Source organism: Pteronotus mesoamericanus, unplaced genomic scaffold, assembly GCF_021234165.1.
Source record: "Pteronotus mesoamericanus isolate MK-2021 breed Mesoamerican mustached bat unplaced genomic scaffold, CSHL_Meso_final contig_130, whole genome shotgun sequence".
Lineage (NCBI taxonomy): Eukaryota > Metazoa > Chordata > Mammalia > Chiroptera > Mormoopidae > Pteronotus > Pteronotus mesoamericanus.
The window spans coordinates 31,210,365-31,236,927 of record NW_026555060.1 but is presented as its reverse complement, the minus strand read 5'-3'; the positions used below and the strand labels follow the sequence as shown (position 1 = coordinate 31,236,927).

The window sequence follows — 26,563 nt, the reverse complement described above, 5'->3', positions numbered from 1 at the left end:
ACAAGCATTGTAGAACTGACATACCATTGTGTGACACCTGCCTTCAGCCCTGCTGTTCTGAACGTTCTCCAGCTTTCTCTCTTTTCCACTTACTGTTTTTAACAGCGCAGTCACTAATCACATGGCAGACCAAGCAGAATATGTGACTTGATATCCAGGGTGAAAATTGCTGCTTCAAAAATGAGATTTACATGCTGGGGAGACTCACACTTGTATAAGACATAATGTGTGCTTTTAACATCATGGGGTTCACAGTTTAAACAAGGAGGCAACATCATACAGAAAAAAATAATAGCTAGACTTCTTATGCTTCCCACAGGTAGAACTAAAGATTAGAAATACTTGAGAAGGAATTGGTGAAAGGGGTCAAAGGTAAAAAGATAAATAAATAAATACAGGCATTACTGAACACCACCAGAAAATAGCTTACTTTTATCTAGTAATTTGTAACCAAAAGAAAAAAAAATACTTCTGAGGGAAGAGGACAAGGGGTTGGGGTAGGGGAATGGGAATAAGTAGAAATAGAGAGTTGGTATGTGGTTGGCTGCCTAGGGATTTTGGGTGGTTTTAATAAAGCTGTTGTTATAGAAACCACTGAAAAATTCACATCGCTTAGATCTACATGGATCTGGTATTTTTACAATTTTGCCATGTATGGCTTCAGGAATGTAGATGGCAGATGAGAGAGTTGGCACATTATTGCCCAAAGAGTTTACCACATCTAGTGTCTGAGCCAGTTGAGCGGAGTCCGAGAGCAGACCTCATAGTTTCGGTTGTTGCAGTCATCCTTTAACCTCTTCTACATCAAGCCTCTATTGCAGCGTAGAGAGCAGGCCGGTGGTACAGGAAGGGTGCTCATGGATTGGGCCAGGGTGGTTGGAAAGGGTGAATGCCAAGTCAATGTTTGCACATTGAGGAAAATTCACAAAATTGGACCTGAAAACAAGTTTAATGAGAAGAGGGTTTCACCTACTTGGCTGGTATTCTTGGCCTAGCCCATTTGATGCTTATGGATAATGTGTAATAAAAGAGCAAGTGAAGGGAAGTTACTTGATTTTAGATTGGTCTTAGTATTCAGTGTTGTTCAAAAGAGTGGTTTGGGGGAAGGATGGCAAGGGATGGCTCATTAACACATTTCCTGCACATCTAGTTTTGCCAACCGGAGAGGAAGCAACTTACTTATTGGAGGACAACTCATTCATTCAGTGAACCTTCACTGAGCACCTGTTGTGTGGCAGGTGTCATGTTAGTGGGTATATGGAATCAAAATGTAGACCCTGACATAAGGAGATTGCAGTCAGTGTAATTGTAGTTGGAGGTGAAAAGTGTCATATATGCTCTGGGGATGAAAGTCCAGGGCTAAAGTCTTCCCAAAAGAGGATGGTGCTACCGCTGGGTTAAATAATAGCTACTAAAGAAAGAAAGAGTGTTCTGAGAAGAAGGAGCAACATTATGGGCACAAAGGATGTGTATGGTAATAGCCCTGCAAGAGCAAAATGTCAGTACTAGTATTTTGATACTTATTTTGAAAAGTAAAAGAATCTAGGAATTAATACTGATACTTCATTTTTAAGAATTAATACTGGTATTTCATTTCAAAATCATTTTTAAATAATTTTTTAAGAACCAGTAAAACTAAATATTTGGTGTGTTTCAAATAGAAAAGCATTTTTTAAATACCTAGTAAAAATATAAACTTTAAAAGTAAGTGTTAAGTGACCATTATCCTTTTAATATAAGTGATTAGATGAGAAGAATGAAAACGTTATTCAAAAAATAAACTTTTTAGCTACATAAAAATGAAAATCTGTTAGATCTTTTGAAAAGTATAGTCTCTAAGAGGCTCCCATGATTTAATTTAGTTGTGACTATACATGGGTGGGCATAAGTAGGTTTACAGTTCATATGGAAAAAGACATGAAGGTTATGTTTATTGCAATAGCTTTATTAACTGTTTTTGCAAACTCACAACTGTAAGCCTACTTTTGCCCACCCCTGTATATTTGTGCAAGATTTTCTGTAGTTTTTTTTAAAACACAGTAATTGGGAGAAAATAAGGAAAATAATTATAAGCTAGTTCTAAATATTTTTCTGTGGTTTACTAACATTTGAATAATTCCTTTTATTTGATAACTTAGAGGAGATCTTTTTAAATTTAAGAATCTGCAATATATTCATAGTAAGTTCTAGTTTTTTGTTTCAGAGAAAGCATTTTTGATTTGTCTTTATCTTCTTTGATTTTTATTATGTATATAGATATTCTGATGCGGAGCTACCCATATGAAAATAAATGTTTTGTCATATATCATTTGTTTAGAAGATATTTGCAATACAATAAAAATTATTCTTGAAAGAGAAGTATTAAAATACCATAGTGTATTGTAGACTATTAGTTTGTCCTTTCACATAATTATTCTCAAGACATATTTCAGATTTTAGATATTTTTAAATAATGAGGTGATGATATTAGACCAACCTAAAATATTGCTATATAGATCTTTTAAAATATCACAGAATACCAGCCACTGAAATTGCAGTCACTAAAGGCATGAAAGTACAGGAAAAGCTTGGGTAAATAAGGTGCATATGTGGCTAGCGTGCATGTGCAATAGGAGCAGGCTGGGGAGAGGGCCAAGTAATAAAGAGCCTTGAACACTAAGCCAAAGAGTTAGCGTGGTGTTATGAAAAATTATGAGGAATCTTTGAAAAATTTTAAGGCATGAGATTTTTTTTTTTTTTTAAGGAAGAACATTCCAGTTGTAGATTGAAGGATATTGTAAGGAGATCAGATAAATGAAGAGGTTAAGAGTTGTAATCCAGCAAGAAATGACAGCTGATGAGTTGGACCAAAGCATTTGAAGTGGGAATGGTGAGGAGGGGGTGGACGCATAGATCAGTGGTTCTGACAGTGCAGTCCCCGCATGAGCAGCAGAATTCTCAGTCCTCACCCCAGATCTGCTGGATCAGAAGCTGTAAGACTGAGACCCAGCAATTAGTATTTCACAAGATCTGTAAGTGATTTTGGAAATTTCTGGGTTTGTTTTTTTTTAAGATTTTATTTATTTATTTTTTAGAGAGGGGGAAGGAGCATGAGAGGGAAGGAAACATCGATGTGAGAGAGAAACATCTATTGGCCAGCCCTCATACATGCCCCAAACAGGGACCAAACCTGCAACCCAGGCACATATGGGACAAATCCCAACCGACTGAGCCACACCAGTCAGGGCTGGAGAACTTCTGCTTCTGAGATTAAGAGGCAGCATCAGTGAGACTGAGAGTGCTCACATGGAGATGGTGAGTTCGTGATAGGAATCTCAATAGGACCTTCACTTCTCTGGCTTGTTCTGCAGGGTAGGTGAGGGTACCTTCATTGGAACAGAAAATGGGAGATGTAGTAGGTGGTTTAAAAACAGTGATGAATTTTGTTTTTGACATGTTGAGTTTGGGGTGCTTTTGAGAAATCCATGTAGAATTGTCTAGAGGGCTATTGGGGTAATAGATCTATACTTCAACAGATTGCTTTGGGCTAGGAATAGAGGTTTTAGGGTTTTCAGTACATAAGTGGTAGTTACATACTGAAGAGATAGTTCAGTTTAAGGGTCTTAATTTTCTTTTTAAATTTATTGATTTAGCAAGAGAGAGAGAAATTTGTTCTACTTATTCATACACTCATTGTGTGTGCCCTGACGGGATCAAACTCACAACCTTGGTGTATTGGGACAATGCTCTAATCAATGGAGCTACAAAGCCAGGGCAGTTTAAGGGACTTGAAGAGCTTCTTCCTGCATATTATCAAGAATGAAAAGAGCAGAGGTCTAAGAAACAAACCTGAGGGACATCAGGCTTGGGACTAAAAAGGAAAGAGGATTTGGTGGAGAAAGTGACAATTGATTCCAAAAGACAGACATGCTACCAAATTTCCAGAGAGGAAAGGGTTTAAACAAAAGGGCCTTCAGCATCCAGTGCTATAGAGAGACGAAGTAAAATAAAGATGGACAGGTGTTGTTTTAACTGACGCTCAAAGTCAGTGGCAGCATTAGCATGGTCAATTTCAGTGAGGCTAGAAGCCAGACTGCAGTGGGCTAAAATGTGAGTGGAGGACTTTGGGTAATCTGACAGACTAAACATATGTTTACTTTGGTTGCTTCCTGAAACCATATTAAAATGACAGTAACAGGATTTTTTTAAAAAGGCCTAAACCAATAAGTGCAAATAAAGCAGAAAATAGATGACAGTCACAAAATTTTCAGAAGTTGGAAAGCAGATAAATGAGTGATAACTGAATTAGCTCATCAGAGAAAACTGAATCTTAAGCCCAAGAACTCTGAAAAGATGTGGAAATTGATGGCACCACGGTCTTCTGGAAGTAGGGTGTGAAAGTGGAGCAAAAAATCAGGAAGATTGGAAGACAGTTTATTTAAATCCTCTGATTTCCCCCCCTATTCTGTGTATCTTGGCAACTTCTTATCCTCAACTCTGGCAGAAGACTGGAGGGTTAATCTCTGAAGAGGATAAAATAGAGGAATATCTCATGTAAGACTCTAAACACGGTTAAGGACGGGCTGTATTCATTTAGGCTGTTATAATAGAACAGCACAGACTTGGCGACTTATAAACAACAGGCGTGTATTTCTCACAGCTCTGGAGGCTGGAAGTCCAAGTTCAAAGGGCCAGGAGATTTGGTGTCTGGTAACAGCTTGCTTCCTGCTCCACAGACAATCAACTTCTAGCAGTGTCCTCTTGTGGCAGGCGTAAAGAAGCACTGTGGGGTCTCTTTTAGAATGACACTAACCACTTTCATGGTGCTCCACCCTCATGACCTAATCACCTCCCAGAGGACCCACCTTCCAATATTATCCCCTTGGGGGTTAGGATTAACATGAATTTTATATGCACAAAAACATGTATGTACAAATTCATGCATGCACATATGCATGCAGACTCTAGGTAGGAGATTGACATTTCCTTCTCTAGGGAATATAACCAGCTTTGGCAGAAACACTGACAATGACATTAAAGGTTCCTAAGGAAATTGGCCAAACATATTGCCCAAGGAAAGAGCCTACAATCTTAAAACTCCACCCAAGTGCTCGATTTCAAATACGGTTTTAGTGCTTCACTCTTAAATCAGAGCACTAAACCAAGGATTGCCAAATATCTTTTTAAATATATTTTATTGATTATGCTATTACTGTTGTCCCATTCTTTTTCCCTTTTATCCCCCTCCACCCAGTACCCCTGTTCCCTCCAGCATTCCCCCTTTAGTTCATGTCCATGAACTAAGAGTTGTACACATAAGTTATTTGGCTTCTCCATTACCCATACTATTCTTAACATCTCCCTGTTTATTTTGTACCTACCAATTATGCTTCTTATTCCCTGTACCTTTCCTCTACTCTCCCCCTTCCCTGCTGAAATCCCTCTGTGTGATCTCCATTTCTGTGACTCTGTTCCTGTTCTGGTTGTTTCCTTAATTTGTTTTTTATTTGTTTTTGTTTTTATAGGTTCAGTAGTTGATAGTTATGAGCTTGTTGTCATTTTACCGTTCATACTTTTGATCTTTTTCTTAGACAAGTCCCTTTAACATTTCATATAATAAGGGCTTGGTCATGATGAACTCCTTTAACTTCACCTTTTCTGGGAAGCCCTTTATCTGCCCTTCCATTCTAAGTGATAGCTTTGCTGGATAGAGTAGTCTTGGATGAAGGTCCTTGTTTTTCATGACTTTGAATACTTCTTTCAAGCCTCTTCTTGCCTGCAAGGTTTCTTTCGCGAAATCAGCTGATAGTCTTATGGGAACTCCTTTGTAGGTAACTGTATCCTTTTCTTTTGCTGCTTTTAAGATTCTCTCCTTATCTTTAATCCTGGGTAATTTAATTATGATATGTCTTGGTACAATGTTCATCCTTGCTTGATGGATAAATTCTGGGGCCATAGTATGTTTTGGCATTGTAAAGGTTATTTAAACATTTCCCTAGAAGAACTATACTACCTGGTAAAAGAATTCCTTTTACCCCTTTAGGTCTTTGGGGAAAAAAATCCTGATTTGTTTATTTACTTATTTATCCACTCTGCCCCACCCTCCTTGGTCCTTTCAGACCTCAACTCCACCCCACCCTGCTTGCTTCCAGTCTACATCTAATTTTCCAGATCTAATTTTTGTCATGTAATTTACCCATCTTGAACTTTGTTGGTGACTGATGGATCATGGACTGCTTCTGTGATAGATCTGAACCAGTGATTTCAAAGCTCCTGTGTGGGCCCCCAGAAATCACCATACCACCTGGTTTTCCAAAGACAATGGTGAATTCAAACCACAAATCTATGAACTGGCCCTCTGACTTGGCCCTCTTACACTCAATGGAAACCTTTCAAAATTTGGTTCCACTAAACATCTGCCTAATATTTTATGTAAGTTGCATTTTCTGTCATATTAGTTTTACAAATAACAAGGGTAAAACTCTTAAAACTTCTCATAAAGAACAAACTGGATCCAGACTAGAAACTTGGGGGCAAGCAGGTAAGGGGTTTAAATCAAGTAGCTTCAGCACAATGAAGTAATTAAAGCCAATAATGAATAAAATGGCTCGGCTCACATGTTAGTAGTGGTGTTTTCTACTCATTGAAAAAGGTGTTTTTGTCACAGGTGGGCACAGGTAACCATGTTCTTGGCGATCACAGACAAAAAAATTGAACTGAACACAGAGTTTATAGCAGAAAGCGAGAGAAAGCAGATTTATTAACCCACATGGAATATAGGAGCAGGCCAACTCTGAGCAGAGCAAAGGTGAGCTGAGCAGAGCCGAGCAGATCCTAACAGTCCTGACCTCAGGGGCTAGAGGGTTTTTCTTTCTTTTAGGGTGGGTCTTTCCTCGTTAGTTTTGGCAGGCTTCTATTGTACATGTACAAATAGTTATATGATTTTAAAGTTACTGCGCATGTGGTCTCCCATGATTTCCTTGATTGGCTTGGGAAGGGGGTCCCACAATGCTAATTTATTATAATGTTCTTATAATGAAGCAGGGGTCAGGTAGCATCTTCTGTGCACGTGCATTCCTGATTCACTAGGATTCAGTGCTTTTCCAGATGCAGGCAGGAATTACTAGTGTTAGAACAGGGTCTCTGTCCTTTATCCATGTTCTTTATCTGAGCCCTGGGGCACCTCTAGAGTTTTCTCCGTCCTGACTACCTCCTGCCTCATTTGCAGGTAGTGAAAATGGTATGACTCTAAAATTCCCTGGACCAGCCATTTAAATTCCTACCCTTTTGTTTGCTTTTGACAAAACCGTCTAAATTGGTGACATGAAGAAGTTAAGAAGAAAGAACACTTTAAGAGCTTCTAGCAGAGCGTGAATTGGTTGCTATGCCCCGCCCTTGCAAATGCTTGTGAAGGCTGCCTGGCCACCCCTGGCTCTGTGATTGGGCAGCTGACGGCTGGTTTATATATAGTCAGGACTGCTACTCCCTGGCCCACCCCTCCCCATCCCAAGTTCTCTTCAAACTCTGGCATTAATTGAGCCAAGTGGCCTTGGGCAAGTCAACTTCTCTGGGCTTCAGTTCTCTCATTTATAAAATGAGGAGGTGGGAATAGGTCCATAATTTTACTTTAAAAATTTTATAAACAGCAAAGAAAGAGAGAAGAACAATTCAGAGCATGTGGGTACCAGGCGTATGTGGCCATAGCCTGCCACTTGTGGCTTCTCACATAGAGACTTCATGGGAGATTCTCTAAAACTGTGATCGGATCCAGCTTTAGGCAAGAATTTTTTCTCCTTGTATAAAAGCTGAGCTCAACCATTTGGGACTCAGCATTCCTGCTCTTTCTCCTCTTGTTTTTTTGTTTTGTTTTGTTTTGTTTTGTTTTGTGTGTGTACATTTCTCCTCAGTGATTCTGTTACTGCATTTTAATTGAAAATAGACATTTTATTTTTTTTATACAAGGTACAATTTCAAAATACAGGTCATATAATATGTATATATAATAGATAAGGGAGTATAAATATAAATGTATATATATGAAAAATGTCACTGAGTTCAGTTTTCTTTTTGAATCCTTAAATCAGGAGGACTCATTGGGCACAGTGGTTCTTTATTCCCTTTTCAATGAACGCAGAGCACCTTACTGGAGAGAGTTTTAGGAGCTGAAAACCTGGTATCATCCCTATAGATTTTTCCCAAGCCAGGGGGAGCCTACTAAGTTCACTTAGAGCCTCAGGTATGTTTCTTTTTGTTGTAAACTACAGGCCAAGAGGAAGGATGGAAGAGATAGTCAAACTGATAAACTATCCTGAGTGAATGCCTGTAATGAAATTAAAGCCCCGAGGCCTTCAATGGCTGGGACTTCGGTAACTCGACCTTATACCTGAGCCTGGCATGGAGTTTCTATCCTAAGCCTGGAGAACCTATTCTTACAGGCAGGGTCTAAGGTAGGCACAGTTGACAAAATGATGCCTGGACGTTTTAGCATCCTGGCAGCTTTTCCCTGGCGCTCAACCCCTTGAGTCTTTTCTAGATTCCCTCTGGCCAGAACAGAGTTGGTGCCTTCGCCCTGGCCCTTGCTGGCCCTGGTTTCTCCCTGGGGTTTCTTAGGTTGTGCAGTAGTTTTTTGTGTCCTCCTCTCCGCTGTTGGGTCCCCGAGTCATTGGCATATCTTCCATATTTTCCATTTGAACACTGAGTATCCAGGAAGTTTGCCTGTAAAGCAGATAATTGACAGGTTTTGAAAAAAGGAGTTGCCCTTAAATTCAGTAAACAGATAGTCCCTATTGAACACTCCCATGGAGAAAACTCCATTCACAAATATTGTTTAAGTTGCATTTGGGTATTTTTAATCCCCTCATCCACCAAGGATTTTCCAGTGCTGTTGGAGCAGCATCCCCCCCACCTTGCCAACTGTCTGCTAAAAAGGGGTAGTTTAAATGGCGAGAACAAGAGAGGGAGTAACTAGGAGCCCAGCTAAACCAGATGTGATAATCCTAATAAAAAAGATGTAGCATTTATAAAGCTTTAAAAACAGTTCATGGAATTTAGCATTAAATAAACAGACAAATACATTAATCATTTCCTAAGTAAAGAAGGGAAGGCGAGGCATAGCACTGTAATTCCATATTTCTGTCATGCGTTTTTAGGCCATGGGTATCTGAGGCAGCAATTTCTTTCAAGGACTATTTAATCCACCTCCTGGGGAAAAGAAGCAATTTTTAGGACATTTAAAAATAAACACTTTGAGCTTCTTGGAGGTTAACCAATTCGTAGAGATATATTTATGAATATTTCTCTAACATAATCTGTGAATATTGATATTTCTTATGAGCATTTTTATTGGCCATATATACCACATTTTCAAATTCTTTTTAAGAATATATTTTAATGCATTATTCTTTAAAAAGATTGTGTTTGTATTCCTTTTTACAGTCAATGAATATAGTTTCTATAATCTCTTATAAATGTAACTCCAAATATAGCATTTTTATGGAAATTACTATAATAATTTGAAAATCCTTTTAAAAGTCATTTATTTTGCCAGCATTTTAACATTTTTTGTTTTTTTGACAAGTAAATAATATGTCATTTTAGTTTGTTAATTTCTAAACTCTGAGGTTTATGGCACTTCTTGTTGGTTGAAACGGTATTGCCAGGATTTGAGGATTCATGTAAATTTTTATATGGTGTGTTTATTTTGGCTTTTACCATAGCATTACATGAAATGTTCACTTTTTTTCAAAGTTAGGCACAAAGGGTGGTATAGTTTTTATGTTGATATGATATTTAGAAAATAATTTTTTTTACTAGTAACTGAAAGTTTATTTTTAATGAATCCGATATTCATTCATTGTATAATGCTGAGGAAGGATCCAGAGCAACCATATTAATGTGGAGTGCCGAAATACTGGTTACTGATTGATAGAAGTATAAAATTAAGTCTGATATGCCATTTTAAGCTTTAATGAAAGAATGATAAAAATGACTGAAGACTAGAAAAGTAATAAAATCTGGAATTTTAGCAAGTGGCAGAAACAATCTTGTCGCAAATGCTGAAATGCAGAATTTCAATGATTAGAAATACAAAAGTAAGGTTGATATAAATGAGTATATTTATAAAAAGGTATATCCATATTTAATGTGTGTTCAAGAAGAATATATTCAAGACTGTACGATAAGGATTCATACAAATTGCATGTATATTAAATTGGTTATTTGGCACAGTCTTTCCTTTTGAGCTGGCTCTCGGGAGAATCAGCCCTGTGTCATCAGTTAGGTTCTGGGTGCCCCGCTGCTGGTGAGTGGCCTGCTTTGGAGGCGAAGGGCTCTCTAGGACTGGCTCAGAGACTGCTCAGCTCCGACACTCCTTGTGGCCAAGAGGGGCGGGGGTGAGAGCGGGAGCATGTGTCTCTTGCCAGGAAAGGGCCAGAATCATGACAATGAAGCTCTTCACTGAGAGGAAAGGAGTCTTGTCTAGTGTGATTTTCCTGTGCCACTCACCTTGATTTTTTGCACCAACGTACCAGAAGAAATACCGCACATACTCCACAAATCACAAAGGCAGGTATGGAGATTGCCACTGTAAAAGAAGAGAACTAAGCTGTTATGCTAAAAGTCCAGGTAGCATATTCATTTCCAAGAATCTAAAAATTCTTTACCATTTACTTTCCTGAAGAGAGATCCAAATGCCTTCCCAACCAGTTTATTGTGATTAACATTTCTTAATGTCCATGATAGTCAATCTATTCTATATCTGAGAAAAAAGTTCATTTCTTTTCCTCCAACGCTGCCAGTTCAAACTGTCCCCATTCATCTTATCCCATGTCCCCTGCTCCTAATCCTTGTGCTTCCTGAGCTGAGTGACATAGTCATGGGCAGGGATGGGAATAAGTCATGAGCAGGTCAGAAGCTGGAGTGGACGTATCAAGATGAGGAGGCTAGCACTTCATGAGAAGAAATGCTCGCTGCTAATTCCAAAGTCAGGAAAATAATAGATACGGCAAGGGTCCTCCTCAGTTGTCCTTTGACGCAACTTCCCCCTTTCTGCGGCTTTGCAGAATTCTGATTTAGAAATGATAGCTTGCAGTGCCATTTTTCTTCCAATTTCATTATCATTATTTATTTATTTGCTACTTTTTATGGCAGAGAAAGGAAGAGGTGTTTTAAGAGAGCTCTTATAGATGAGTGGAGAATTAGGTAATGCTTAGGAAAAGGAACAAAACATCTTCACTGAGTTGAAAGGAACAGCATTGAGTGGTGGGAGGACTTAAGGGTGGAGGGCTAGCGACCAGGACAGCATTTGAGATTTATTAGATGGGACCAGTGGAATCTTCGTGTGGAAGCAAAAGGCTTATCCTATGGGCAGGGTGAGCATAACTATTTTGAAAACACTTGTGTCAATAATAAGCTGCAAGCAAATTTGGCCAATTTGTCTTAATGTTATGAAATCTCCCTGCAAAAATCACCTAGCTTCCCCTTGTGCAAGATGACAACCCTGAACATCCAGAGAGCCAGCTATCTCACTGCGGACCGTGAGTTACACATGTCTCCTAGGCTGTTAAGCCTTTTAGACCTGTGCCAATACAACCAACACACAACCTTGTAGGCAAGAGTGAATTCCCATGATTCAGCCTTAAAAATACAACCCTCTTGAAAAACAGCTAAATATATGAATGGAGGGAGGAAATACCTAGATTCTGGGTAGGAGTGTAAAAGGGTACAGTTTTTCTCAAGGGAAATTGGCAACATAACAAAAGCTTTAGAGAAGACCATATCCTTAGACTCTCCAATTCTATTTCTAGGAATTCTAAGGACATGGGAAAGTACTGTATTTTGCCACATATGATGCACACCCACGTTTTTGGTCCTCACTTGCAGGAAAAATATCTTTCATTTTAATTTTTAAATTCAATTATTTACTTATTTATTTATTTATATTTAGAAACCAAACCAATTATCATATTCCAGGGTATTATTTTGCATACAGATATTGTTGCTTTCTAAAGTTATACTTTTAATGCATAAGCATAAATAAAAGAATTAAAAACATTTATATAGATATGGAATTAGTACTACCCATGTATAATGTGCATGCTTATTTTTCCCTAAAAAATTTGGACAAAACTTTACAACTTTACAAAACTACTTGTAGGAGAAGTAAGCATTAAAAACTTGTTCCAAAAGAAGGAACAGAAAAGATGGGAAATTAATGAAACATGTTTTGAATTTTCAAACTTAATATTACTCATCAATATGACTAAAAATCAGAAACCTTCAATTAGCAAAGATATTGCAGCCTATGATAAACTATTTCTTCCCATTGACTAATCACTTGGTGTGCATTTACTATTTATGGAGAGATTTATTGGAAAAAGCTAGCTGATGTAAACACTAGTTGTATTTCACAATGCTTCTTTCTGTTTCCTTTTAACGAGAATAAAAACTGCAGACTCAAACTCAAGTGAGAAGAGTTCCTGAGCCAATGATACAAACAAAGTAATTTGAATTCGGTGACTAAAACTCAAACCCTTGGCTTCTTTCTCAGTTATATCTGACAAATTTAGTAGAGAAATTGAAACCAGAGTCACTAAAGCAATGCACTAAGATATCAACTGCCAAAATTCTCTACACTTTTGTGTTTCCTAGTGGGGGAAGGTGCATGGATTCGAGAAAAAGGAACTGAAAGAGACTTGGTGAGAAAGAGGATGAGAGATGAGGATTAGAGCCTGGGAAAAGGACGAGAAAAAGTGGATTATTGCACAGGAGGCCAAAAGGTCAGTGCTGCCTGCCTTGGGTTCACCCTACAGTGCATGTTAGGCCTGAGGCTGAAAGAGGACCTAGACAGCCAGTGGCCACTATTGAATGTGGATGATGAAATGTCCTTTGTGAATATACAGGGCATTGCCATTCCTTAGCAGTAGCTGCAAACTAGGTCATTCATGGAGTAGTACGTATTTCTGATGTTGCTGTGTCCAGAGTCCTTATGTGTTTGCATTTGATGAGGGCAATTTTGAAGTAAGAGTGTCAATTCATTATGCCTGGGCAGTTTTCCTAGTTTCTTTTCTCTTACTGTACTGAGCACATTCTAAGTGTTGGGGTCAGAGTAGATACTCAATCAATATTTAATTGATTGAATTAAACCTATAACATTCCATAAATTGAAGTATGTACATTTAAAGTACCATTTACACTTTACTTGGGGAGGGGAACACACAATACACTGTACAGATGACATATTGTGGAATTGTGCACCTGACACCTGTATAATTTTGTTAACCAGTGTCACCCCAATAAATTGAATAAAAAGGAAAAAGTGTTTTAAAAAATAAAGTGCTATTTGCTTTTTAATGAGAAATTTGCCTTTCATTGCAGTTTAGGACCATATCTGGCACAAAATAGGACCTCAATTTACATTGACTGAACAGATGAATGACAGAGTAGCAGCTCCTGCTAAAGGCCAAGGATACTGAGTATGGCAAACTTATTTCAGATGTGCCAGACTGGAGCTATAATACCTTCAGAAAAAAGAACTCCTCATTCCTGGTGTATTAAGTGAATATGGCTATGTAAATGCTATGATAGGTAATATTTTTGGCCTTTTACTTTACAATTGAGACTTCAAAAATAGCTTAGTCAAGAATCAGAGACCAGGTATTGGAATACTTGAATAAAGATATTGACGAAAAGGGCTGCCAAGTGACGTAATAGATATTTAAAGCAATGAAATAATGAGTTAAACTTCTGGCCAAGATGGAAGCATGGGTAGATACACTTTGTCTCCTTGCACAGCCAAAAGAAAGACAACAAATTTAAAAACAAAAACAAGCAGAACTGCCAGAAAGTCAAACTGTATGGAAGTATGACAACCAAGGAGTTAAGGGAGAAACATTCATCCAGACCAGTATGAGGGGCATCAACGGACAGCCTGGGAAGAGAGGGTGCATAGCACAGCAAGGCAACGGCTGGAGAACTGGGCCCACGAGATCACAGCTGGTGGTACCACATTTGCATGAGGACAAACCGGGAGGAGCATTTGGGGAGCTAGACAGACCGTGTGACCCAGGGTTCCAGCGCAGGGAAAAGAAAGCCTCAAAACCTCTGGCAGTAAAAATCTGTGGGGGTTGCGGCAGTGGGAGAAACTTCCAGACTCACAGGAGAGTTCAAGCGGCCTTTGGGGTCCTAGAACGTACAGAAACCCATCCCCCTGGGAATCAGCACTGGAAGGGTCCAATTTGCTTGTGGGTAGCAAGGGAAGTGACTGAAAGCAGGGTAAGAGTGGAGCAAGCAGCATTGTTCCCTTTCTGATCCCTCCCTCACATACAGCACCACAACACAGTGGCGTGGGTTGCCTGCCCTGGCGAATTCTTAAGGCTCTGCCCCGTCCAACTTTACAAGTGTGCTGAGACCAAGAAATATGGCCCAAATGAAAGAAGAGATCAAAGCTCCAGAAAAAGAACTAAGTCATAAGGAGATAGCCAACCTATCAGATGCACAGTTCAAAACACTGGTAATCAGGATGCTCACAGAAATGGTTGAGTATGATCACAAAATGGAGGAAAAAGTGAAGGCTACACAAAATAAAATAAAGAAAAATTTACAGGGAACCAACAGTGAAGGGAAGGAAACCAGGACTCAAATCAACAATTTGGAACATAAGGAAGAAATAAACATTCAACCAGAACAGAATGAAGAAACAAGAATTCAAAAAATGAGGAGAGGATTAGGAACCTCCAGGACAAGCTGAAACATTCCAACATCCAAATCATAGGGGTGCCAGAAGGAAAAAAGGAAGAGCAAGAAACTGAAAACTTATTTGAAAAAATAATGAAGGAGAACTTCCCCAGTCTGACAAAGGAAATAGACTTCCAGGAAGTCCAGGAAGCTCAGAGAGTCCCAAAGAAGTTGGACCCAAGGAGGAACATGCCAAGGCACATCGTAATTGCATTGCCCAAGATTAAAGATAAGGAGAGAATCTTAAAAGCATCAAGAGAAAAGGGGAGAGTTACCTACAAAGGAACTCCCTTAAGACTATTAGGTGATCCTCAAAAGAAACCTTACAGGCAAGAAGGGGCTGGCAAGAAGTATTCAAAGTCTTGAAAAGCAAGGACCTACAAGCCAGATTACTCTATACAGCAATGCTATCATTTAGAGTGGAAGGGCAGATAAAGTGCTTCCCAGATAAGGTCAAGTTAAATGAGTTCATCATCACCAAGCCCTTTTTATGTGAAATGTTGAAGGGACTTATCTAAGAAAAAGAGGATCAAAAACTATGAACAGTAAAATGACAAAAACAAAAAACAAAAAAGAAACCTCACAACTATCAATGACTGAACCTAAAATACAAAAACAAACTAAGCAAACAATTAGAACTGGAACAGAATCACAGAAATGGAGATCACATGGAGGGTTATCAGCATGGAGGAGGAAGGGGGAGAATAGGGGAAAAGGTACAAGAAATAAGAAGCATAATTGGTAGGTACAAAATAGACAGGAGGAGGTAAGAATAGTATAGGAAATGGAGAAGCCAAAGAACTTATATGTACGACCCTGGACATGAACTAAGGGGGGGAGGATTGCTGGTGGGGGGTGGGGTATGCAGGGCAGAGGGGAATAAAGAGAAGTAAAAAATGGGACAACTTTAATAGCATAATCAATAAGATATACTTTAAAAACTGATGAGTTACACTTCCTGAATATTTATTTAAATGTTAAAGCCCTCAAATTCACTTACCCATTTGTGCATTTATTCAATATTTATTCAGCATCTACTAACCATTTTCTGTAGAACTAAAAACAGCAACTTTAAAAGCTGTGATACCTTTTATAACCTTATTTTTAAAAAAACAAATTATGATATTGGTAGTGGGCTGATTAAATGGGCTGATTAAAGTGTTAAGTAAACATTTACTGAGCAACTGCTATGGTAAAGCATCATTTATATTTTCTTAGAAAGATGAACTCAACTGGCTGCTTATTCATGTGGAAATAGCAACACCCACCTATGCCAGGGGCACCAGCGAGTACCTCTGTCACTGATACCTGACCTGGACCTACTCTGAGGTCTTAGGTGTCTGCAATTGTATGTGACATACTTTGAATGCATTATCACTAAGTGTTTTTGGAAAATAAGTATGCTTTTCATTTTAGCGTTTACCTTCTTAGCAGATGAAACTCCATACATAATGAAATCTATCTAGTTTTCTTCTCCTTGATGAAACTACTTGCTCTGTACTATAGTTGGTGACATGTCTATCTTTATATTTTAAGTAACTTAAAAGAAGTTCATTTTCATATAATATGAAAGGTTTAAAGCTGTTTTTTTCTTTTAAATCTTTGTATTTTAACAGTTCCTTGCATATAGCTATGATTGTCTATTGTACATATTTAGTTAATGTTTATTATATTACATTTCAGAATTTGGGAGTGAGTTTCTCATAGTTTAATCCTGTGAAAGACATAAATTGGAAAAAATATTTTATAGACTATAGCCCATAATAAAATAGTTTGAAAATCTATATAGAAAACATGGCCCCCAAATTTTATGCATAGAATTTTATCATATAGCTATACTCGCATATATGCAAAACAACATAAGGTTTTCCAATTAATCATTGTTTGTAATATAGCCAAAGAATGTAAGCAAACGTGTGCAAACAGGGGTTTGGCTAAATAAATTATGGTAAATTCATGCTATGGAATATTTGAAGCTGTTAAAAAGAATAACATGGTTTTATGTATTGATGTTATATATCTTGGAGTGAAGGATCTCCAAGATATACCATTAAGTGAAAACAAATAGGGCGCAGAACAGTGAAAATAAAATATCTAGCTGGCTAGCATCACCCATCCTCTCTGTAGTGTCTACGCCCTGACTTTCTCTGAAAAGGCCCGCAGAAACCTGGGAGCAGGAGTTTCTTCCTTCCAGCAAGGGGATATTTTAGACAGAAGGCTTACTTTTTACTATATATATCCTTTTGTAATTAAAAAAGAAATTCAAACCAGGGGCAAATATTAGCAATTTAAAAAATGAATAAAAATTTTAAAATTTTGTGCAAAGATTAATGTAGTATGTGACATAAAAAGAAAAATGAGCTTGGCTTCTTTATTTATTGGTCTCCTTTTAAATGATAAACATGTTTTTGTTTCCACATCCTTGTTATTAAATACCATAGTTTCTCTATGAAAATACTCTCCGAAGAGCCTTTCTAAAATGTCTTGCCTTTGTATATATGATTGATTTTTAAAAAACCATTCTAATCAATGAACTGCTGAAATGTTCAAAGCCACCTGTTTTCTTTTCAGATGGCACCAATGCAGATAAAATGTAGTCACAAAAGTATCGATCCTTCTCTAGCAGGAAAACTTGGAAATTGGAAATAGAAATCATTTTTGCCCATGTGAAATTAGTAGTTTTTTGGTTCATTTGAAAACCTGTCAGACAAAAGTATTAGATCCTTTCTTACTACTTGCATTTCTCTCTTTTTCTTCTCTTTCTCTTTTTCTCTTCTTTCTTCTGTGAGCTCTCCTCTCCTTTCATGTTTTTCTTTTATTCTTGCTAACACTTTTTCATTTTCCGCCTTACACTTCCTGGGACATTCTCTATCTCTTAGCCTTAGTATTCTGTATGTCTTCTGTAAAAAAGAAGTCCTTCTAGACTGAGAAATTTGTACAGTCTGGCTGTACGTACAAGGTGCTGACTCTCTGGGAGAGTAGTGCAACCTACGTGTCAGCAGGAAAACATCCTCTCCGTGAAACCAGCGCTCACTCGTGGCTTTCTAATAGTTCCGGTAGCAGAACTGAATTGCTGAATAGGACCTTTTCATGATGTGTCTGCTCTCTGGTTTCCCTATCAGGAGCCTGACAGTGAGAAGGTAGCAATATAAAGACAGTGATGTTAACTAAAGAATTCCATAAATAGGGTGACCATGTAACTTAGCCTCTAAACAAACACTTTTGAGAGTGAAAGGAGATGCTGGTAGTGATCCTGCCGGGACAATAGGCACAAACCAGGGCTGTTGAGCTTCCTGGGACCGAGGTCCTCTGAGCATGAACACTGCCATGACAAAGGAAAACACTTACCAGCGATGGCTGTGGCATTGTATGAATATGCACCTGCAGAGAAGAGGTTGCAGTTCAGTTATGACCGTAATCCTAAAGGCACTGTTCTCATCAAGCAGGGGAAATTCTGAGCAATTTGGTTCCCATCTTAAAGCCTTCAGAAATTCATGGCTGGCAAAGCCAAACTCATTTTAGCAAAGAACAAGCAAGGTAATTATTTCTTTTAGATGCTGAGCCACACTTAAGAATCAGATATGCCCTTACAAATAATGAGGGGTAAAATGGGGACAACTGTAGTTGAACAACAATAAAAACAATTTAAAAAAAGAAAAAGAAAAAAATGAATCCAATATGCCCTTACAGAAGATACGGATTACTGAGAGCTCTTCCATCCCACAGAGCGTGACTTTGGGTGGTGGAAAGCTTCCTCTGCCCTCCTATATTGCGAGGAGGCAGATATTACTCAGATTCTTGGCAAATCAGGTTAATACGGTGAGCCTTGTCACACATGGGAGATGGACTTTCTTTTTTCACCAGACTGAGCCAGGGTAGAACACAACACATAGAGACCAGAGCAAGAAGGCTGTAGCAGACAGAAAGCAGGTGGTAGAGGGTTGCAAAATTGTCCTGACTTTGGATGGTGTAATGTCATGCAGGCAGAGAGCTGACCTCTCCTAAAGTATGCAAAGCCAGTGCTAACCTGGCTTCTCCACAGAGACAGAGGGAGTGTGTTCCAAGGCCTTTGCCGTTGTTTGAGAATGGTCTTGGGAGGGCTCATTCCCAACTGTCCCTGTGGTTTCTGTAGAAGGAGGTTTTGGTGGCATCAGCCTGGAGCCCGGTGCAGTAGTTGGCTTTGTGGCCATCATGGTGTCTGACTTGGAAGTGAAAGCTGGCTCTGTAAGAAGGCGCAACACATGGAGAACATAAATGTTTAGAATAATCACTCTCTCAGCTCCAGAAGACAGTGAACTGAATACCGGCAGTAATGAGCCCACCCTGGGCCAGCCCTCCCCCAACACACTGTTCCATGGCTCTTTACGAAAATCCCTTATTGGCCACAGACTTTTGAGAATGCTAGAGGATCTACAGTGACGTATCATGGTGCATGTAAGTTAAATATCCCAAAGATTAGAGTATAGCTAGGCTTGTTTACTAGAGAAGGCTGATCTCAAAAAACCAAGTGATACTATATTTGCCAAAGACATCTGCGATGCTGATTTTAGATTATTTCATACGCGTTTTCACAAAACTTCTAAATAAGGGGAACCCTGAGATTCAGCCCATCTCAACTATAGAGTGTATTTGAAGAATGTCCTGACTTTGCCCCAGTCTCAGCATTTTTGGTTGTCTGACCACACTGTTTGGGCCACTTTTCCAAGTGCTTTGAGACACAGATGCTGGGAGAAATCATCATGCCCTTTAATCCTTTGTTGCTTCCTCATACCACCCAGGCTGCAAGCACTCCAGGTACTTTGCGGATAGAGTTCCCTCAGAGCGTACTCATCCAAGTGCCCATGGCTACGTCACTGCATCAAAGATGACACTCTCACATCTGAGATTACAACTGTGCAGTTTCATCTGATCACGTGTTTGGCACATGAAGGCAGGACTGGAAGAGGCCACTTAATTTTTCTCATCAACTGGGTGAACCAGATGTGACTCTGATCAAAGGAGCTTTAGAATTACCCCAAACTTAAATATACCCAGTACCTCAACCTCTTCCTTCTGTTTGCAGCCAACTAACAAGGAGGAAACCCTTTTCTGGCCTCTCTGTCCTCCCTTTAGCAATGGTTCTCAGCCTTGGCTACCTAAGGCTACCTGCAGAGCCTCTAGCATTCTAATTCCCAAACTGCTCTCCAGAGTTCCAAGATGATCTCAGTGGGCAGCCAAGTTTAGGTACCAGTGCCCTTGGAAAGGCGTGTCAAGCATGACAGGATGACTGTGCCTGGAGGTGGGGAGACAAGGGCTAGGAAAAGCCACAAACTGGAAAATGGGACACAAAAAAATCAAGAGTTAAGTGTAAAGTAAGGGTATCATAGGATACAGGGCACATTGTCCACGATATTTGGCACCCAAGGTTTTGAATTTTCTTAACATTGGGACAGTGCTGAGGAAATTGGGATAGGTGACTACTTAAGACTCAGTGGAAATCTGGGACATAGGCAGCTTTGTGTGATGCTTCTACACTACAGCCATCATAGTTAACTTGCTGTGGTTAGGACTGCTGGGAGGCAATTCGGCATGGGTCTCTTACGTTTCTGAAGGTCGTTTCTTTCTTTGTTAACCTTTACAGAGCTCCTTGTAGGACAAGAACTCATGCCTGTTTTTTGTTGTTGATTAAAAAAATTATTTATAACTGACATGACAGTATTATAGTAGTTTCAGGTGTACAGCATAGCGACTCAACGTTTACATGCTTTACAAAGTGATGGCCACAACAAGTTTCTGATCTGGCAGTGTTGTGTTTTTGCCAGTACCCCTGAAACTGTGGTGGGCTAACATGTGAGGCAGGCAAAATCCCAGATCCTCCCAGTTTTGGCGAGGACAGCAGTCTGCAATTAAGTTAGATCTGACATACATAGTAAGAGTGAATTTCAAACCATTATTAATCATGCATATATAAAACATGGATATCAATCACCTTTGATTTAAAACAGAAAATTAAGCTAAAGTTAAGTTTTTCTTCTTGACTTTAAAAAAATTTTTTTTTCTATTATATAACTTTGTAGTCGAACTCCAGCTGTGGTCCATGCATCTGAGGGATTTGTGGGGACCTGAGTGTAAAAGGGAATGAAAGTCCTTACAAAGTTTCCAACATTCCTACCTTTTCCAGAAGGGGAGGGGCTGCCTGGCTCTGGGGTCACCCCCGCTGGTGCTACTGGGGAGGAGGGCCTTTGGCGCATCAGGGAGGGGTCTCCTAGGGAGAGGACAACCACAAGGCAATTATGATCTTGAGGGTGGAACCTGGGGTAGCTTCAGAACTGGATTCAAATAAATATATGTATTTCAAACAGATACATCTAGCTTCCTAGGATAGATCAGAAGCACAAAAAATAAACTACAATCAAGTTTCCCCGCCTCCAGTTCTCATGCCAATGTAAACACGGACTGCGATCAGAGCAGGCAGCAGGTGCATCAGCATATTTGCATCAGTTCCCTCATCCCCAAGCCCCACAGGGGCAACATGGTTGAGCCTCAACAGATACATCCGGCAGGTTGCATCACAGCAGAGGAGGCCTGAGCTCAGGAAACCTGAGTCTTTTATTAATGGCATCACAATGTCTGCCTTTTTCCTAGAAGGAAGTGCTGTCTCCGTCTTCCAAGGCTATGTGTATAAGCATCCTTGAAAAGATAGTCCAGGGAAAAGGTCTGCCAGTCCTCTGCGTCAGGGAGGAGGCTCCCTCCTTGCCCTGCCTCCTATGTCTGCATGACAGTCATGCAGACAGAGCGGAGGGGCCACCAGGTGATCTAAATATTACAAGTTCAATGAGAAAGGCTGGCTCTCCAAGGAGCCCTACAACAGAGCGAGTTTGCTATGGAACAACCTCTTCTCGTCCGCTTCCCCCATGGAGAAGCTGGGAATTTTCACAAATGTTATATGAGAAGGTATCTCGCTCACTGCTGGACATATACCAAGTATGCAATAAATGCTAGATCAGAATTCTCTTGGAAGACTGTGGGTCAATCTTTATTTTTCTAGAGTAAGGGGATTAGTATTTCTGGAAATGGCACAATTTGGTTTCCGTGGAAAGATTATGTCGCTCCTTCAGGCATGGTTTTCCAGCTGCAGATGGTTTTTGAAAAACTGATTCTGGCAACTTTCCCTGGCATTTGCGCTGGAGCACTGACTGGACACCAGGCTTGGGTGACTGAGTTACGGGAATCTGTGCCAGTCTCCTGGGGTAGACACCAATGGAGAAAAATGGCAATAATTTCCCTGCTGGCTCTCTCCTAGGGAGAAATTGGAAAGCTCTCTGGGAAGCAAGCATGCTTGAGCAGACACCCTTGTCTGTAGCCCAATTCTTTCTACCATAATCTTAAAGCATTCATGGTAATAACGGTTAATATTTACCAGGTTTCACTTACTCTTCCTCCAAGCTACAATGTTGACATCAGGTTCCTATTCTAGACGAGAAACCTGGAGTTTTGAGGCATTAAGGCCCTCACCCAAGGTCTCATAGATTTAAGTAAGTGGCAGAGCCAAGATCTGAACCCAGAATTGTGTGAACCCTCCTCCCCCCACCAAAGCCCATGTACTTCCACCTCTAGGAGGTGTTGTTCAGGGGCCCGTTGGTTTGTTTAGCCTCAGGCCTCAACACAAATCCTTAGGCCTCTCAGATGGGCTCATTTAGTGACCCATGTTGCAGCATTGCTGTCTATGTGCCCTTGGCAAGGGTATAGGGGATGGATGGGGCAGGGACAGTTACTTACTGATGCACTTGAGACTGGGAGTTGTCCACTGGGTAATGTTTGTATCCTCGTTATGCAAGCACTTAGTCAGGCTGGATGTACCAGCTTTACGCTTGAAACCAAAGTTACAAATATACCGCTCCCTGGAGTTCTCAATGTAACTCTTGACCCGGATGTTTGCATGTTCAATATATGTGGGGGTAGAGCATGTGGCACCTGCAAAAATACAGATACGAGGGGAGAGATGAACAAATTTCAGCTTGTTCAGAAGCCTTCCAGAAAACTTGCCTTAGGTGCCAGCCTTTCAGCATAGCTGGAGAGAGAGGAGTTATGAATGAAAACTTCCTTTGACTCACCCTTCACTTCCCATGTGTCCCCAACCTCAATCTCTCTCAAAGGGATTTATCTCTGTCCTTCTCTTCTGCCTCATCCATACCAAGCCTCTGAGCTCTCTTGCCTAAATGAACCCCAGCAGCCTCTAGGCAGCCAGCATCATCTTTAGAAATGTGTATATCATGGCTTCACTCTTACCTGACTTTCTGCTGCTCTTAGAATAAAAATTAAAATCCTTACATCTTCAAGAATCTTCCAGAAATGGCCCTGCCTGCCTCTCTAGCTACTCTTTCCTGGCCACATGAGCCTTTGGTCTCTCTATGCCACTCACCAGGCCTGCCTTCCTCCTCTCACCCCGCTCCTGGCTGGCCATCTGCCGTCCTTCCTCAGGAAAGTCTTCCCTCGCCCGCACAGTCAGCCAGATTGCATAGTTCTGTGTTCTTTCCTTGTGCAGTTGTCTCATGGTTACTTCTAAGATATTGAGGTGATATAATGAATCTTTGCCCCACCATCTGCACTGCAAGCCATAGAAGACAGGGGTCACTTCTGTTTTGTCAACATTGTATTTCCTGAGCCTAATGCAGTGCCTGGCAAGAGCAGGTGCTCAAGAAATAGTTGTTCAAAGAATGAATGGATGAACTGTCTTCCTCAACGCCAGACTGAAGTCTGGCCTTCTAATAAAAGGCAGGATGAATTTCCCTAGATGGCTCTACTTTTGTGGTAGCTGGAATTAAACTCTGACTCCAAAACTTCAGCTAAAAATCCTGGCAATGGGGCTATAGCTCTGTTCTGTGGAAATGAGGAGTTTTACAAGTTAGTATATGAGGGTTTTTGCCTTAGAAGGAAATGAAGGACTGAAATGTTGGCCATTTCCATTTTGAGGATGCCATATTTATTACTGACTTTTTATTGTTGTTAATTATTTATGGCCTGATGATATTTTTACATCCTTGGAAAAATTCCTTTCCCACATAAAAAAATGCAACATAAGTGTTAAAGACATCTAATGAGTTTAATGAGTTGTAGGAGTACTTCACAGACTTCTCTCCACATTATGTAACAACAAAGCTTGCAAAAAAGAAAAATGAACTTCTTTTTAATTATGCAAAAATGAGTGAAATTGGCATTATTTATCAGGACCTAATGTAAAATGGTATATAATTGTGTTAAAAATTCTTCCTTCCTCCCAGTTAGAAACTGACATAATAGGGCAAGATTTAGAACCCAAGGTTTTCTTGGTTTGAAGCTTAATGGCTAAGATCAGTATCCTGGGGCTTGCTCAGTCCTGTACATTTGTTTTGCTTTGTGGCACCTCTCTATAGACAGAGGCTCAGTAGGTCTTCAGGATAAGCCCAGAGCTGGTCTAATGGCTAGTGAGCATGACACCTGGTATTTATTCTCATATCTGAGTTTAGGAATGTGCCAGGATCAGACAATTCTAGCTGAAAGTCTGATGATTTAGCTACTGGATTTAGTGCCGTGAATAGCCTAACTCCCAAATGGATGAAGCGAGCTTGGCCACCTATCTGGATTAGACTGTGTGCTAGGCCTGGAGGGGGACAGATTCTGTAAAACGTAGTCATCTTTTGCAACTCTGAACGTCGTGGTGAGGATTCTGGATTCTGGAATGCAAATCTCCATCCATCCTGGAAAATATCTCAAATCTTTACCTGGGTGTCCAGGTGATGCTGATTTCTTTCTGTATCCTTCAAATAAACCAATCTCATTTGATTTACTCCAACAGAATCTGTACCTGCTTGCCAGCAGCCTGAACCTTCTCTAGGTCAGGCCGCATCTGGGTCAGCTCTGACTAAATAGCAGCTTTCCCCTCCCTTCTTACCTGCTTCCTGTGCATTGGCCTGCCTATGCCCAGAAACTCTAGCTTTCTGGAAGAGGACTCTGACCCTCTGCCCAGGTCTTGCCCATCTGTTCCTCCAGAGAGCAGTCCCTGGATTTCTACACTCTTCAGCTGATGGCTAGGTTTGGATGTCAGAGAATGACTGCCAGAATCACCAGGATACTTACCTGATTTCCAGGATCATGGTCTCTTGGACCCCTTATGCCATCTCCTACTGGTCAGGTGGGCCTCTCCAGACATCAGAATCAAAGGAGCCATCTTAGAATTCAGAATGTTAGCACAATCTACTGTCAAGTGCCTGACAGCCTTCAGACAGGCAGGCCTGTGGGTCAGCTGTCAGACCCTCCCTTTCTGCTTCAGGAAGTCCTTCTCTTCAGGCTCTGCCACCAAGGTTTCAGCATACCTCATACCTGAGCCCACCTGAACTACGACAGCCCAGCGAGTCGGTCACTCCAGGCTTCACTTGGTCTCCTCATTTCAAGAGAGAAAATGGATTGTTGATTTTTTGTTCTAACTCTAACCACTGACTCTTCTTTTAAAGTCCCATCGACATCTAATATTATATTTTGTTATGTATATAACTGTGTCATCCTTTGTCACTCCATGCTGATAGCCTCCATGTTCTCTTTTCACTTATGTGGCTTCTACAGTGGACTTGAACATTTTCATTTTCTTTTCAATGAGATCATAGGATAATCACTATTTTATCTTACTAATTTTTGAAAAAAATATTTCCTACTAATTTCTATGAAAAAAGTTTTTAGAGAGAAGAAGTCTAGCTGCTAGTTTACTTCCTTTACCATCTTTTCTCTGTTCCATCTGGCCTTTGGGTTGTATTTGCCTGAATCCCTTCCAAAACATCGTTGTTCGCCAGATAGTCCTCAAGTTCAATTTTGTCAACTGATTTTAATTTCAAATAATGTTCTGAATCTTTTTAGCTCCCTTTGGTTGCCTTTTTTCAGTCTTTACTGTTTTCTGTATTATTTTCAGATTGGAGATTTTTGTCAGCAAATTGTTGCATGTCTTCTAAGTCTCAAAATAGTCTTCTCTATTTAGGACAGTGGTTTTCAGCTCTTAGTGATTGTAGCTCATTTTGTAAAACATTTTATAAAACATTCGTGATCTGTCACTTGAGGGGATTTAGAAAATCAAGGCAATGGCAGCCACATCAGCAAGAGTTGTAAAGCATCACTGCTATAGTAGAAGGGCATCAGTGCCAGGGTGTGAATCATGTGGTCATGCTTCTGAGCTGGTTCCCATGTGGGTGGGGCAGTCCAGTGAATCTAAGAGCCCAGAGTTCTTACAGCTTCCCATAAATATGCAGCCTTCTTTGGTGAAGGCTTAACTTGCTACTCTTAACCTTAGATTCATGGGAGGTAGTACCCCTCTCAGCTCAACATCCCTTCTGCCCAACATTGTTGTTGCTGCAGGCATATTTAGCTATTGCTACAATGAATTTTACACACCAGATAGGAAATGGTTCACAAGAAATGTGCTATGCACGCAGTCAAGAACCTCTGCTTTAAAAGGAAAAACAAGCTTGGCCAGATACTGAGTAAATAGTGATTGTTTGCAGCTTCTGCAGATGTTCCTTCCAAGCCCATCTCTGCTATTAAATCTCTGGCCACAGGTCTTAAGTCACTGCCATCTCTCCTTTTCTTCTTGAAAAATGTATAGGAATCAGTCATTATCAATGAGCGAAACAAACCCAGTCAAACCCAGTGCAGGTTTTGGAGGAAGAAGTTACAATTATGGAAAAGGGGAGGTGATGAATAGAATGTACCCTATAGTGTTGGGATAGAATTGAGGTTGGAGGGATCAGTATGTAATTAGAGTGTGGGTACACATGTGTGTCCATGTTCCTGTGTGTCCATGTAAGTGTGTACATGCAAATATGCACTCATTTGTGTACATGTGTGCTAG

General features: G+C 40.1%; 1 protein-coding gene across 1 annotated transcript in view; it reads right to left on the bottom strand.

Annotated features, from left to right (window-relative positions):
• Nucleotides 1-8,435: 8,435 nt before the first annotated feature.
• IL15RA (interleukin 15 receptor subunit alpha) overlaps nt 8,436-26,563 on the bottom strand; it is a 39,957-nt gene continuing 21,829 nt past the window's right edge. The window contains 9 exon segments of the mRNA XM_054590755.1: nt 8,436-8,694; nt 10,483-10,561; nt 18,061-18,093; nt 18,740-18,934; nt 20,453-20,503; nt 20,506-20,568; nt 20,571-20,591; nt 20,864-20,956; nt 22,471-22,665. Coding sequence (XP_054446730.1) covers nt 8,586-8,694; nt 10,483-10,561; nt 18,061-18,093; nt 18,740-18,934; nt 20,453-20,503; nt 20,506-20,568; nt 20,571-20,591; nt 20,864-20,956; nt 22,471-22,665 — 839 coding nt within the window. The 3' untranslated portion in view covers nt 8,436-8,585.